Below are 15983 nucleotides of genomic sequence, written 5' to 3'. Positions count from 1 at the left end.
GTTAGTGACGCTAGTGATGCTAGCAATGCTATTGATGCTAGTGCTCCTAGCGATGCTAGTGGTGCTAGTGCTCCTAGCAATGCTAGTGACACTAGAGTACTGCTAGTGCTCCTAGGGCTGCTAGTGATGCTAATACTCCTAGCGATGCTAGTGGTGCTAGTGCTCCTAGGGCTGCTAGTGATGCTAATGCTCCTAGCGATGCTAGTGATGCTAGTGGTGCTAGTGCTCCTAGGGCTGCTAGTGATGCTAATGCTCCTAGCGATGCTAGTGATGCTAGTGGTGCTAGTGCTCCTAGGGCTGCTAGTGATGCTAATGCTCCTAGCGATGCTAGTGGTGCTAGTGGTGCTAGTGCTCCTAGGGCTGCTAGTGATGCTAATGCACCTAGCGATGCTAGTGGTGCTAGTGCTCCTAGGGCTGCTAGTGATGCTAATGCTCCTAGCGATGCTAGTGGTGCTAGTGATGGGTTACAGGCAGAGTCCTCAATTTCCTTCAAATATTCAAAAATAAAAGGAATTATTTTTAACACACAGATTGCCATTTGTGAACAATACCCCGCCCTAGTGATGGGTTTGTTGAGTGACATTTCTAGAATCACTCACCTGCCATTAGACAATCGCTGTATTTCAAAAGTTTGCAATGAATATCGTTCTGGCTTTGGCCGGGATGTGGTTGATTTCCAAATATTTCCGCGTCCCTACAATTGTTAAAAACACTCAATCAAAACTCTTTGCTCTTGCGGTCGCTGGTTTGAAGTAAAGCGAAAAGACACGTCCTCTGAGAAAAGCCAAGAATTGAGTTGATCTTTCAGTATGGTTATTTAATCTATTTTGGAATAAATGTTTGAATGCTACTTTCTTTGGGCGCTGCCATGATTATTATTCTTTCATGAATTCTGAGACTGAACTCTCCGTTGATTATTCTCCCATCGTTCAGACGTCATTCTGAAGGCTTAAAACAGGGACGAGGTCGCTCCGAGTGGAACTCAGGTCAGGATCTTCTCACACCAATATCCATCACCAGCAGGATACGGAATGGGCCAATGGGGACAGCTGCTTCAGTGTCATTAAAGGCACTGTTGACTGATCTGACCAAACACAACCGTCGGACTTGGTAACCAGTCATGTGATATCTGCGTGCTATCTTAATGTATGTATGACTTAATCAAAGAATCACTAAACACTTAACGAATACAATTAGGAGATTAGGATATGTTTCTTTTAAACTGTTTTACGATGTGCTTTCACAACCAAGCACACAACGAATATCATGTTTGAAATTGAAATAAGCCAAGCTGAAGATCGAATTTGATTATCTTTGGGATATGAGTGACGCTATGGAAACAAGCTCAGGTTGTGCAGATATTTTTCTAAATTTGAATAAGCAAATGCAAGTAAAGTCTGTACTTTCCATGAATGTATAATATATGATGAGGGTTAGTGTTAAATACAACAACTCGGTTGGGGGGTTTGGTCAGTAACTTTATTCATTATACATGGGACACTTGGAACGTGTCACAGAGGCCTTGCACTGGGATCAATACTGATCCAGTTGACCTGATTAAAAGTGTACACACATTCGTCTTCCTCCAGGGGTCCCCTCTGCCCCGTCTTTGTATTTGCCTCATCATCACTATCATCATCAACAGTGCCATATTACCCCAGCAGAAACATTGAGACCTTAGAACTGACCGTCTATTTGCACCGAGCACAGTAAGCAAAAAACGCTTTAAGATTGCAAGCAAGGCACAGCTGTCCTCCCCTGGCGGTGCGAGGCGCGTCCTTCAGCAGCTCTCCTCCAGCTGGGCTTCCTCGCCCTCACATCACACACCTCACACCCAGGACAGCCACGGCGGACCGTCCCTTACAACCTGATGCTCTCTGACGTGGAGTCCATTAACGTCCTGTAGATGTTGGACCTGAGGAAGCGCGGGTACGAGTCCTTCTCCATCAGCCCGAACACGGTCCGCTGGGCCTCCTGGAAGCAGGCGGTGGTGGGTGTCTGCAGGTTCCTCTTGGTCAGCTCTCTGGTCTGGTGGTCGATGTTTATCTGCGGGCGGAGGGAGAGGGATTGATGCGGACCGCCGACTGGATTAAAAGTAGTGTAAGACGTAGGGTTGTTTACGTCTGTTTATGGACCCCCAGTGTGGCTGACGTACTTCTCTCGGAGCTTCAACTCGAATGAAGCAGTTGAAAATCTTCCTGGCCTTAGCAGACAGCCGAAAGGAACGCTTAACTTTCTTGTAGTCCTCGCACACCAGCCAGAATTCAAGATTTTCATCACTGAACTCTGCCTTTAAAAAGGCCTGAAATGTTATCATGCCATCTAAACGTAGAAAGACAACCCAAACAAAAACAAAGTCAGCAGATCGTTTTACATTAGCATATCAAATGTTACATAAGCATTATGTGAAAGTGCTTATGTGGTAGCTTTCTGAACGCGTGTCTTACAGGGGGATTCAAGAAGCCTTGCCAGGGACTGCGACCATTGGTTCACCTCCTCAAAACAAAGCCTGCAAGGGAAGGAAAAGTTGTGATTCTGCTGCAGTAGTTGCATAAACTCCTTCCCCGCTCCTCCCCCGCTGCCTGAACACCGAGCAGACAACTGACGGTGGCGTGTGTCCGTACCCTCTGGTGCTCAACTTCCCAGAAGACGTACCCTGCAGTTTAGACCTCGATTTCCCGTCCCTGATTGAGAAAAGAAAGTTAAATGATGCATCCATGGATGAAGTAGCAAACCCCCTTCAGCCTCTAGTGGCCGAGGTATGTGACTATGTGTTGAATGGTTCTTCACCTCAATCACTAAACCAAAACATACCCGTGTCTCCTCTTGTCCTTAGCTTCCATCGGTGGCCTCAGCATGATACAACGAAAATCAATCAATCAATCAAAATATATATATATATATATATATATATATATATATATATATATATATATATTTGTTAAAGAATGGCTGAGCTATTTGCGTGTTACAGACGGCTCTGCCTCATCGGCTGACGATCAGACTTCAACACCTCCAGGTTTGTGCGCGGTTCAGAACGTCACTGAGCGCCGTCTAACCACAGAGAAGAGGAAGTGGCGATGACGCGCCCCTGCTCAGGCACTACAGCCGCGTGTCGCTATTGTTCTGCACAGGTCACCACTTTGTTTGGTTTGAGGTTTTTGGATGCAAATAAGCCAGTGGAAAAACCCCAGCAGCACGGCCCCTGGATCACGGCGGGGCCCCTGGTACCGTGGCGGGGCCCCTGGTACCGTGGCGGGGCCCCTGGATCACGGCGGGCCCCTGGATCACGGCGGGCCCCTGGATCATGGCGGGGCCCCTGGTCCCGTGGCGGGGCCCCTGGATCACGGCGGGGCCCCTGGATCACGGCGGGGCCTCTGGTCCCGTGGCGGGGCCCCTGGATCACGGCGGGGCCCCTGGATCACGGCGGGGCCTCTGGTCCCGTGGCGGGGCCCCTGGATCACGGCGGGGCCCCTGGTCCCGCGGCGGGGCCCCTGGTCCCGCGGCGGGCCAGAGGGCTGTTCAATGGGACGTCTCTTTTAACCCCAATGGGGGTTGGTGGGATGGGACATTTTTGAAGAAACTTTGGACCAAAAAACATTATAAATGTTTAGTTCCTGTATTAGGGATACAGATAATAACATTTAGTGATGTGTGTGTTTGGTAGAGGAAGTAATAGAATAATCCCTTTTAGATGTGGTTCTGGGCCTGCCTCAATGGAGGACTTGTTGTGGCACAACTACCAAAAGCCTTTCCCTGAAGCTGCTGTCAGTGTCACAGAGTCCAGTAGCATAGGGCATTCTGCTGCAGCGGGTGTGCACATGAATCCACTTATTTACTGACTGCTATGAGCAGTGATCCCACTAACAGCTACACAGCCAGCACATTGTCACATGTTCAACGGAATAGTTCTTGCAGGAAGCCTCAATAGTGGGCGACCCACACCGAGTAACAGGACGCAGAAATATAGAAATATCAGATGGAGGAAGGAAGCTGTGGCTCACTATGTACACGGCTGTATGTATATGGCTTCCTTCTTTCACTTTCTATGGACAAAACAGCCACTAATCGTGACCAATACTGTCAAGGTGTTGAGTCTTATGTCACTATAAAAATGTAAATAACTGACCCTAGTTATTGTAGCCAACTTTAAGCCAAGCCTGAATTTCCTTGCTTGTGCTTGTCGACAAACGGATTGTTTGTAGAAATACTTCAATAGCGTAGTAATGAAACAGTTAGTTTAACTTTGTCGCCTCCTAGTGGTCTTTGACTTCGATGACGTAGACTCATGTCATGATTTGCATTAGTTTCAACATGACGACGCCCCTATTAGCATGTCACACGCACACTGTGACTTTGCAGGTACTTTTTGCCTTTGAACCAAATATTTTATGCTGTAAAATAAACAATACATTTCCATTTCCAAAATCGCTAAAAAGTGAGATTGTCGTAAAATTATTAAATGTATATATCATTAAAATGTCTCTCTATAGTACTTTTTGATATCAAATTGATAGTACTTTTTATATCACAGTTAGTCACAGTTTGAGAAGCGCTGATCAACCACTGATAAGAGGCCGAGCAAACACATGAATCAACGCTTCTAGGAACTTTTATTTAAACTTTATTATATTCATTTCAAAAGTGAAAGATGCTTTTTTTTCAATTCAAATTTGATTGGGTGTCAATAAGACTATTTACAATAAATTGCTTGTGTATTTAAATGCATGTGTATCATGTATAGAAAAAATATAAATATGAGGGATGAATAATGTGTTACATAAAACATTTTTTTGGTTTGTTTTTCTTGATCTAAACACCAGACATGAGCTACATCACAGGTATGTACTGCTAAACCATCACACAGGGACAACAACGGCTGCTTCTGATGCGCTGATAAGGAACGCGGCAGTGCTGTGGCCTAATCCAGTTAGCCACGCGGAAAGACAGGACCCCAGAGGGGACAGGACCCCAGAGGGGACAGGACCCCAGAGGGGACAGGACCCCAGAGGGGACAGGACCCGGGACAGGACCCCAGAGGGGACAGGACCCCAGAGGGACAGGACCCCAGAGGGGACAGGACCCGGGACAGGACCCGGGACAGGACCCCAGAGGGGACAGGACCCCAGAGGGACAGGACCCCAGAGGGACAGGACCCCAGAGGGGACAGGACCCCAGAGGGGACAGGACCCCAGAGGGACAGGACCCGGGACAGGACCCCAGAGGGGACAGGACCCCAGAGGGACAGGACCCCAGAGGGACAGGACCCCAGAGGGGACAGGACTCGGGACAGGACCCCAGAGGGGACAGGACCCCAGAGGGACAGGACCCCAGAGGGGACAGGACCCGGGACAGGACCCCAGAGGGGACAGGACCCCAGAGGGGACAGGACCCGGGACAGGACCCCAGAGGGACAGGACCCCAGAGGGGACAGGACCCGGGACAGGACCCCAGAGGGGACAGGACCCCAGAGGGACAGGACCCCAGAGGGGACAGGACCCCAGAGGGAACAGGACCCGGGACTGGGTTGTTTGAGGGTTGCGGGGCAGTGGGGGGGGGTTTGAAAACCAAACCAAACAAACAAAGTCAACTGGCCTCCTTCCTGGTGAGGAGGCCCTGGTAGACGTCAGACTTCAGGAAGCGGGGGTAACAGTCTCGGGCCATCAGGCTGTAGATGAGCTTCTGCGCCGAGTCGAAGGACGTCAGTGTGGGCTGGGACATGTTCCTGGTGATGTTTTCTCTTGTAGTGCAGTCTATGTTAATCTGGAAAGAGAACCCACAATGTTTCTTCTATAAAGGCTCCTTAGTTACTTCTGTCTGAGCTCGGCCTTTAACAATAGTCTTTTTGACACACTACATTTTTACCAGACAGTTACTAGATTGTAAATTTCAATCCAATCTACTACTGGTCACCTTTCAATACATCTTTGATATCATTTTACATTTTAGGCAATTGTTCCCGATTCAAAATGCTAACCTTTTCATAAACCAGCATCGAAATTGATTGGAACCGAAACAAAGAAGATCTCTGCCGACATAGCGTGATATTTATTTTCTTCATACCTGTCTAGGTGCCTCTGTCTGCACAAACTCTGTGTAGATCCTGTTGGCCGAGGAGATCATTTCTGGACTGTTCTTGATGTTTTTATAGTCCTCACATGCCAGCCAAAACAGTATGTTCTCCTCGCTGTACTCAGACTTGAGGAACTCCACGAAGGCTATCTGTCCAGCTGTGAAACAGTCAGGTACAAAGGGTTTTGTATCTGTTTATTTCAATGGACAATGTCATATTTTGGGATCTGTTTTTTTTATATATCTTTTCAAGTTGGATAAAAGTTGCAAAGTTACCTTTAGAGCTCAAGACTTTGTCCACTGATTCCCCCCACGTATCAATATCTTCCAGCGGGTCCTTAGGAAAGCAACACAATCTACCCTTGAAAAGAGTGGCAAGAGCGGTCACTAGCCCAGTAATCTGTGAACTGTGCAACACATGTCCTACATATCCATCCATACAAAAGAAAAATCAGCATTCGGCAATTTATATGTATCTGCTGCATCGACTCTGACAAATCTGCATTTTTTTTTTTTTGGAGGGGTGTCGGAATAGATAGGCCGCAAACAGAAAATGTAAAAACTTACGGCAAGGGCAAAAGTCCCTGGCACTTTCCACATTGCTGCAGTAAGCTGAAGCCCTGTTGGAAATGGAAAAGGCCCTGGAATCAAATATGAAGGCACTCACTTTATCCCCATCTCCACGTCCGCTGTGAGGGGAAGAGAAGAAAGGTCCTGCCAGAGCAACGCTGGGATTGAGATTGTCCCGAGATGAGGGAGGCAAGTGACGGGACAAATCCTCCACCACCATGAAGGAAAATATGGAAATGACCATGCAAAGTATTGTTGCTGTGATCTTAGCGGGCATCCTCCCTGCTGGTCTGCGGTCCGCTGTGATTGAGTCCCTTCTTTAGGTCCTATCCCTTCATGATTTATCTGTAATGGCGTTTGAGGGAACAATAGGGCTGGATATATTTTAAATGAAGGAGGCTGTGATGAATTGAACTCACCTTTACATTTGCAACGGTTGGCATCACTTAGAAGCTGAAGCAGAGCCAAAGCCATCCAGCAGTGCATCTTACACCATAAAATGCCTCATAGTAAGAAAATTAAGAAAAATGTACATAAACTTTGTCATCATTTTCAAACTATGCTAACAAGATGGCCACGGGGCTGTTTTGTTTTTTGTTTTTTGTTTTTTTACTGTGGGAGGGGATCCTTACCACAAGCAAACGGCAGTGGAAAATCCTGTCCCCAGATTTACATATCAACTCTCCGTATTCGTCAGTGACAAAAAACTCACATTAATGAATTTAAACATGAGCGAACAGAGCATGAGCACAATTCTGCTTGAAACATGGGTGACGTAGATGCATTGGAGATTTGCGTGTGTTTGTAAGTTAGGCAAACTCTGGTGCAAATCTGTGCATCGCACTTTGAATTACTAAGGGAGACACTCAGGTTTGGAATTCAACATTGTAAAATCAAGGTATCAGACACTGTATGTATGGTAAACTTATATGAGGGGCTGGTATCAGTATATAGTTTATGGACAAAAAAACAATGCAGCTATAAACAATGTTTATATCCAAGATTTTTTTTTTCTTTTGATAATTCAATTTATTTGTATGCTGTATTGAATTGGTTAAGTTTCAAGTATATATATATATATATATATATATATATATATATATAAATTTATATCTTAGAAATGTCTGCTCTTTGTATGATGCACTGGCCTTTAAAGAAAACACACTTATGATCACATATTCCCAATAAATGAAAGCCAGTGTTTGTTAACTTCACCGGGCGGCCTCCAACAGGGACACATGGAGTCTGGTGAAGGTCGCTAACCTTGAGCAGGCTGGCCGGAGACGTCATGTGGCCAAACAAACACAGAATGTAAATCTTACCCGCCGAAGGGAAAACACTGCGGCACAAGCCACATTTGCGTGTGTACAGTCGGAGGCCGACTGACTCTGGGATTTGCTTTTCAAAGAAGGCAGTGCATGTAGGCACAGGTGACCACACAGACATACCCAACGCCTTATGGATGGTGATTTCTCTTCCTCTCCCCTCTTATGCTTTTAATGCTGGCACTGGAATGAAAAAGGCCATTCCTTTGTAGATAGAGGGGTTAGATTAACCACATCAAAAAGTTTTTTTTCTCCTAAACAGAATCAATGCAAGTTTAAAAAACAAACGACGGACACGTGGCAGTAAGATCTAATCAGCTCTTTGAACGTATGCAGGAGGTCTGCTCCTCTTCATCCACAGTGAGGCGCTGCAGATTCTCACTCCCCTCCTGAAACATTCACACACACACACACACACACACCAAACCCTCATTTGTCCCAATGTTTCACTTCTTTCTGCAAATGAGCAAGGTGCTTCCAAATGGTATTATATCTACAGCTATGGTCTCACACAAAGCCATACTGTACATTATATTCATATATTCTCTGTATTTGAGTGTCTTGTTAAAAACTTGTTAGCTCATAATAGAAATACCACCCAATTATGACAGACTCCAGATAATGCCAAATGTCAAAAGAAATGCCAAGATAACTGTTATTGCTCCACTGACTTGAAGTTCCCGATAAATTAAATTACGGATTTTAGGAAAGGCTGTTCTTGTCGTATGCACCAAAACTAATGCACTAGCTAGTTTACACTGCAAACCCTACTATAACCCTTAATCCATTCATCAATCCATACTCCATCAAACCTTCCATAATCCATCCACCCATAATGAATTCATCAATCCATAATCCATTCACCCATAATCCATTCATCAATCTATAATCCATTCATCAATCCATAAACATTCTTCCATAATCCATTCACCCATAATTCGTGCAACCATAACTAATTCTTACATCCATAATACATTCATCAATCTACAATCAACAATATTCATATTCTTTTCATGGTCCATCCTCTTCCAGTTTATTCTGGCCAGCAGTGGGCTGAAGCCGCTCCCACTACACAGTGGACAACAGACCCCACTAATGGACTGGGATTACACTTCTGACCGGACCAAAGTACTGCAGGACTAATGAGTCCTGATCCCCACATGTACCGCTCCCCCCACACTATTAACAGGTTCCATCATTGTTCCACACACACACACACACACACACACACACACACACACACACACACACACACACACACACACACACACACACACACACACACACACACACACACACACACACACACACACACACACACGTGTGCTAGGTTATAAAAATGTTGTACATTTGCCAGCTATTCTTTTCTTTTTTTTTATTAACTAAAGCTCTTATAATACAATTGTTCACAATATGTGTGTGTGTGTGTGTGTGTATACACACAAGGCTGTGTGTCCAAATGTGTCTATGTCTATGTGTGTGTGTTTATGTGCATGTGTGCCTGTGTCTTTGTGCGTTTGTGTGCATATGCGTTGTGTGCGGATGTGGAAGAAACACACTCTTGCCTTGCCGTGCATATTCAATCTGCAGCGGCCCAGCAGGCCCCCGACGGGCTGAGACCAACACACAGTCCTCTGTGTAGGACGGGTTGTGTGCTGCGCATACAGCCCCCTCCAGGGGGCGCTGACTCACGTGGTCCATACATTTATCAGCCGTTTGGAATGAGGAGGTTTGAAGCGTCATAGTTCGCACCCAGCGGGGAAACTCTTTCTGGGGGTCCATCCGTCAAACTTAGGCCAGGCCGTCATCCTGGCTAATGAACGATACAAAGAGTCTCTTTAAAATGTGCATTTATTTCTTCTTTGTATAATGACTCCACAGGTTATTTAATAATTTACATTTTACTTGTAAAAAAAATGTAAATTATTAAGTCCACATATATGATCATCAAAAAACACAAGAATTATTATAGCATATTTTTAATAAATGAAATTCATGCAGTGGAAATTAAATACGTTTAGTAAGAGTGTGAAACCGTGATATATGGTTCTCTGTCCCGCTGCGGGACATTTTAATGAATAGTAAATACATCCCTCCCTCTTAGTGCAACATGAGAGCAGAGGATTGCCGGGTGAGGTGAGGAAGAATAATGATCTTAATTGGCTCCAAGTCACATTAAGTTGAAGGGATGCATATTAAGGTGATTAATGTTCCCCCCGTGGCATTATAATGTTGTATTAAGAGACAAAGCACTTGAAGTATAACCACTGTTTGAATCCAAGCATGGGCTGGTTCTTACGCTCGGAGCTGGGCTAACAAACCTAAGATGACCTCCGCTAAGATTGCCGTGCCTCTCGCCGAAAATAAAAAACACTTTTAGAGGGAGATTGTTGACAAAAGTTATTCTTTCATGTGAATATTTTTGAGACACTTCTAAGTAAGAAATACGTCAGAGGGCTTCACTACTGACAGAACGTTGACATGCTCACTAACCGATCTTGATCAGATTAAGGCCAGCAGCTGAATCCTTAACTGTCACGTTAACCAAGTTATTTTGATTAGTAAATCGCCGTAGTCCCAGAGAAATGCATTCCAGACACCAGGTTAACCCGCCGTAACACTATGCACAGTATGTATAACATCAATGATTACGCATCGTGGGCCATGTACAGTATGACCATAATAACCCAGCCATTCAGCCTTAATTCACCAGGCCGACGCCCCCCCCCCGCGGCCGTCACCAGGCCGACGCCCCCTCCGCCTCGGCGCGGTCGGTGAAGACGCAGGAGCGCGAGCGGCGGCGGTGCATGACGGCCCCGCCCGGCGCCGGCCGGCGGCTGAGGCGGAGGTACAGGGCGGAGGTCAGGAAGCGGGGGTAGCAGTCCTTCTTCATCAGGCTGAACACGGTGCTCTGGGCGGCCTGGAAGCAGAGCGGCGTGGGCCGGGCCATGGCGCTCTGGATGGCCGTCCTGGTGGCGTGGTCGATGTTCACCTGGGGAGGGGAGGAGCTCAGTCTTCAGACCACTGCGTTGTGTTTGGCGTTCTGGCCCAGAGCACACTTTGAATTTGCTCGGCGAGTCGCTCTGGGAACGAGCGATATACTCCCTCCCTGATTCCCCCTGGCCCCAGAACGTTAACCAATCACATCGGTGTGTCTGATATAGGGCGGGGCCAAAAGCGTTGCTGTTATACCGACCGGATACGGCAAGAGTCGTATCTATTGGTTAGCTCCGCTGGTCTGGATACGTCACCCCTTGTATTCTTCTGATTGGTCGTAGTGCTATCCAATTGCGTGCAGTGATATTTTCAAATGCCTGCTTGGTGCCGCCCCTCGAGTCGGGCCGTTCTCATTACTGGTTGCGAGACCCTACAGCGTTCTAGAAGTGGCTCTGGACCTCCAGGCTAGCCTAAGCATGGGACTGGCCTCGTCTACTCTCTCTTTGTAAACCTGCTCCAGATACGTCACAGGTTCTTTCTGTTGCGTACGTGAACCCTGCTCCTCAGACTGAGAGTGCGTGGGCGGGAGCTCCACCGCTCGGCGTGCGGTGGAGCGTCTCCGCCGTGTGACGTCAGTTCCAGACGCTGCGAGCGTGAACCTGACCGCGGCGCCCTATCGCCCTATCTCACGGACTAGGATACTTTCAACATACGCTGAAATGACAACGTCCTGTCCTGCTCACGGCAGCCGTCGCTGACACACCACCGCTACAGCACGGCACTAGCCCGCTGCAGGGTTGGGGTCTGGACTCCAACGGACGCCACCCCTGCTATGTACGCACTAAATGTATTGTAAGGTGCTTTGAATAAAAGTGCCAAATTATATATCAATATTTTGGTATGCATAGCAGACCAGATGGTGTGTGAATATATGCTGTCCGTACCTCTTTAGGGGCCTCTGACTGGATGAAGATGGTATAAATATGCTTGGCTCTGGAGAGTAGTTTGGTATCTGAGTCCACAGTCTTGTAATCTTCGCAGGCCAGCCAGAACTCAATGTTCTCCTCGCTGAATTCTGTCCGGAGGAACTGAGAGAAGGTTTCCACTCCGTCTGGGAGACGTAGACACAGATACATGTCATTATTGACTGTGTGTGTGTGTGTGTGTGTGTGTGTGTGTGTGTGTGTGTGTGTGTGTGTGTGTGCGTGTGTGTGTCATCGTTTCAGTTCCACACTGTCCCTCATGGTGTCTGATTGGACCCTGGTTGTAACCAGACAGATGAGGTCTAGTCACCTTCTATGTGGCTATATATATAAAATTAACTTTGCATAACCTATAACATAGTTACATAACTAGTAAGTATTACAATTGAATTGCATGTTTTTAATTAATCAATTAATTCTAAAAGTAAAGAGCAGTGGCTGTTTTTATGTTTTAAGTCGTAGGGATAATCAAGGGCAGTTAGGATATTGACTTATTATTATTTGAGATGTTAATAATTGAATTGACACGCGACTGCATTTGTCTCAAACCTTCCTCCCCAACATCTCCTTTTCACAGCTCCTTCTGTAGCCTCAACGTGATTGGGTGCTATAAACAGCAATAAGGAAGTGGAAGGCTTCTGTATTTGCGCCCGTTCCCTGGTAACAACACATGGTCCGAGGCCCCGTTCTCTGGGCCCATTACCCCCCAGGCCAAACACAAACACAACTCACTGTTCCTCATTCCAGGGGAAGCAGCACAACGACAAAATGACATGGAAATTGTGTTTGGCAGCCCGCTAAACTGTAATTTGCCACAATCAGTAGAGAAACACTTTGAGGTGCGTCTGACCTGAGCACCTGAGCAGCTCCTCAAACGACTGGCTCCATCTCAGCGCCGTCTCCACGGAGATGCTGCAAACAATGCACCACAGTCATCGACAGCCACCTGATTACACAGCAGAGAGACTCAAGCGGTGGCTTGTTTCCTTAAAGCATGGTGCGGTGTCATTGTTCCAGGCTGATGCAGAGCCGTGGTTCACAGCGATGGAGGGACGGCGGCCCGCGTGGGAAACAACATGACTGAAAGAGTCTGCACACCGCCTCTCACTGGGTTCATCTCCCACAGCTGAAGCAATCATCAGTCAACATTTACATCACATCTCGGATTTGCGTCAATTTGAAACATTGAGCGTCTGTGTATTGGTGGATACAGAGTGGTGGATACAGAGTGGCAGTAGAGTCAGTAGAGTCAGTAGAGTCCACAGAGTGGACTCTACTGTCTCCTACTGGTCCACAGAGTGGACTCTACTGTCTCCTACTGGTCCACAGAGTGGACTCTAGTGTCTCCTACTGGTGCACAGAGTGGACTCTACTGTCTCCTACTGGTCCACAGAGTGGACTCTACTGTCTCCTACTGGTCCACAGAGTGGACTCTACTGTCTCCTACTGGTCCACAGAGTGGACTCTACTGTCTCCTACTGGTCCACAGAGTGGACTCTAGTGTCTCCTACTGGTCCACAGAGTGGACTCTAGTGTCTCCTACTGGTCCACAGAGTGGACTCTAGTGTCTCCTACTGGTCCACAGAGTGGACTCTAGTGTCTCCTACTGGTCCACAGAGTGGACTCTAGTGTCTCCTACTGGTCCACAGAGTGGACTCTAGTGTCTCCTACTGGTCCACAGAGTGGACTCTAGTGTCTCCTACTGGTCCACAGAGTGGACTCTAGTGTCTCTACTGGTCCACAGAGTGGACTCTACTGTCTCCTACTGGTCCACAGAGTGGACTCTAGTGTCTCACGGTTCTTGTTACAGGACTCACTCCTTGGGGGCTGCGGGTGTCTTCTTGTTGCGGCTGACGTTCTCGTGGGAGCCCGACTTGGTGAGGAACAGACTGAGACGGCTCCGGGCCTCCTTGTCCTTCAGCCTGAGGGCAGAGGGAACACACCGTCACCCTCCCTCTGGAGCCAATCACAACGGGGGACTGACGCCAGGCGGGCTCACGTAGGAGGACCTGCTGGAGGAACCGGCGCAGCACAACCCCGACTCGAGATACAACCGTTTAAAAAACAACAGCTTTCTTACTCTTGGCCTCTCTCTCTCTCTCTCTCTCTCTCTCCCTGTCTGTCTGTCTGTCTCCCTGTCTGTCTCTCTCCCTCTCTCTCTCTCCCTGTCTGTCTCTCTCCCTCTCTCTCTCTCTCTCTCTCTCGCTCTCTCTCTCTCTCCCTGTCTGTCTGTCTCCCTCTCTCTCTCTCTCTCTCTCGCTCTCTCTCTCTCCCTCTCTCTCTCTCTCTCTCTCGCTCTCTCTCTCTCCCTGTCTGTCTCTCTCTCTCCTTCTCTGTCTCTCTCTCTCTCTCTCTACCTCTCTTTATCTCTCTCTATATGTAGTAGTATTTCTATGTAAATATATCTGTACACATAAAGCTTGAACTCATTGGTAACATTACAATATGGGTAAATGAATTTACCATTATGAACATTAGTCAATGCAGCAATAAGCATTATTATATAGCATTAGCATAGGGATTAGGGTAAGTGGGTTAGAGTTAGAATTAGGTTTAACCATAACCCTGTTAAATACAATTATACATTAGTTAACATGCACACTATGACCTTAGTTAATATGAACAACATTAGTAAATGATTACTAAAACATTAGTTAACTGTTAATTAACTTTTAAAATGACTGCGTTATTTTGCTGCTGTTAACTATTGTTCGTTGGTTAAATAATAGTGAATTAGTGTACCCTTATTGCAAAGGGTTACCAATATATTTAGAATAGACATTAGTATAGTGTAGTAGTAGTACATTCATATGATATTACATCAGTATAGTGGAGTAGTAGTACATTCATATGATATTACATTAGTATAGTGGAGTAGTAGTACATTCATATGATATTACATCAGTATAGTGGAGTAGTAGTACATTCATATGATATTACATTAGTATAGTGGAGTAGTAGTACAAATTCTTTAAGCAGCAAATAACAGAAGGATCTCGTCTTCCTCGTCTCGAGGGAAAATATTCATAATTCTGACGGATTCTGACAGAAAGCTAAACAAGCTCCCATGTCCGTTGAGTTTGTGAAAGAAGGCCGAGTGCAGCGCGGTACTGACCTGGGGGGGTCCAGCTCCTTCATGGTACACGACTGGCGGGCCTCTGGACGGAGCATGTTGTCACCCAGCGCTTCCTCCTTTCCTACTGAGAAGTCACCGAAGGGGAAGCAGACCCCATAGGCCGTCCCTTTGCTATCTTGTGCCTCTTCCTTTATCGCTTGACGTACTTAGGTGGTTGACACCCGTCGCCCCGTCGTGTCTGAGTCTGGTCCCGCTACACACTCTGCTGTGTGCTTTGATGGTTTTGTATTGAGCTGCTGCGAGCGCCACGCTTTGGACCAGCGCTCGTTCTAGTTCTCTAAAAGGTGTGCGTGCGCTGCCTGCTTCTGGTCGCCTGCCGTTGGGTTTCCTGTCTTGAGGGGAAGCCAGCGACGGCTCAGGGCATGGCGGTTGCTAGAGAACCCCCCCTGTTGATTGGTCACACTGTAAGACTTTGATGTAAATTTACAGTTGAAGTTCCAACAGTAATCCACTGTATCCAGGTTTTACAGTGCAATGTTGTGGAAAAACAGTGCATTGTGGGAGTCTCAATGATCGTTTAAGCATTTCATCTGGCAATGTGTTCATTTACAGCTATATACTGTAAATAGCAAAGAATCTTGGGAAAATAACGTTTGCCTTGGTGGAGTTGGGGGAAATCGGGCACCACCAGCGAGGTGCTCAGGGTGGTGGGATGACCCCTGTGTTGGTTGTGTGTTCAAGGTGATGAAATAAAAGGCTGCTCTCTTGAAAATTTCATTGGTCTACATCGGGCGTTTGTGAGTGGGGGAGGGGCTTCCTACATATCCGGTTTACTTCCGGTAGAAGCGAAACACACACACGTGCTTGTAAACAACCTTTTCACATCAGGCCATCTACACAAACACAGTAACATGAAGTGATACGAAGGCTAAGACTCCGAGGAGTCCAACGGTACAAGCCTCATTACGGTAATATTACAGCGGCATGCTGTATGTTGCGGCAAGCTACTGTATTTATATG

The 15983-nt window shown here is 46.8% G+C and overlaps 3 protein-coding genes across 3 annotated transcripts; all 3 read right to left on the bottom strand.

The window, feature by feature from the left end:
* Positions 1-1464: 1464 nt before the first annotated feature.
* Positions 1465-2954, bottom strand: LOC311360933 (regulator of G-protein signaling 8-like). The gene is made up of 5 exons (XM_084481053.1): positions 2815-2954; positions 2625-2684; positions 2448-2509; positions 2156-2322; positions 1465-2046 (listed from the first exon to the last, which is right to left on the bottom strand). The coding sequence occupies exons 1-5, from the start codon at positions 2856-2858 to the stop codon at positions 1861-1863; spliced, it is 519 nt and encodes a 172-aa protein (XP_084337179.1). The 5' UTR covers positions 2859-2954; the 3' UTR covers positions 1465-1860.
* A 2489-nt stretch (positions 2955-5443) lies between these two features.
* Positions 5444-7226, bottom strand: LOC311361395 (regulator of G-protein signaling 21-like). Its single transcript, XM_084481563.1, has 4 exons — positions 6740-7226; positions 6349-6433; positions 6064-6230; positions 5444-5763 (listed from the first exon to the last, which is right to left on the bottom strand). The coding sequence occupies exons 1-4, from the start codon at positions 6917-6919 to the stop codon at positions 5587-5589; spliced, it is 609 nt and encodes a 202-aa protein (XP_084337689.1). The 5' UTR covers positions 6920-7226; the 3' UTR covers positions 5444-5586.
* Positions 7227-9813: 2587 nt separating this feature from the next.
* Positions 9814-15505, bottom strand: rgs18 (regulator of G protein signaling 18). Its single transcript, XM_084480724.1, has 5 exons — positions 15003-15505; positions 13705-13809; positions 12738-12799; positions 11849-12015; positions 9814-10959 (listed from the first exon to the last, which is right to left on the bottom strand). The coding sequence occupies exons 1-5, from the start codon at positions 15056-15058 to the stop codon at positions 10705-10707; spliced, it is 645 nt and encodes a 214-aa protein (XP_084336850.1). The 5' UTR covers positions 15059-15505; the 3' UTR covers positions 9814-10704.
* Between the last annotated feature and the right edge of the window lie 478 nt (positions 15506-15983).

This window comes from Micromesistius poutassou (assembly GCF_964030765.1).
Source record: "Micromesistius poutassou genome assembly, chromosome: 16".
Lineage (NCBI taxonomy): Eukaryota > Metazoa > Chordata > Actinopteri > Gadiformes > Gadidae > Micromesistius > Micromesistius poutassou.
The sequence above is the reverse complement of the archived record's forward strand: the minus strand, read 5'-3'. Positions and strand labels throughout refer to the sequence as shown.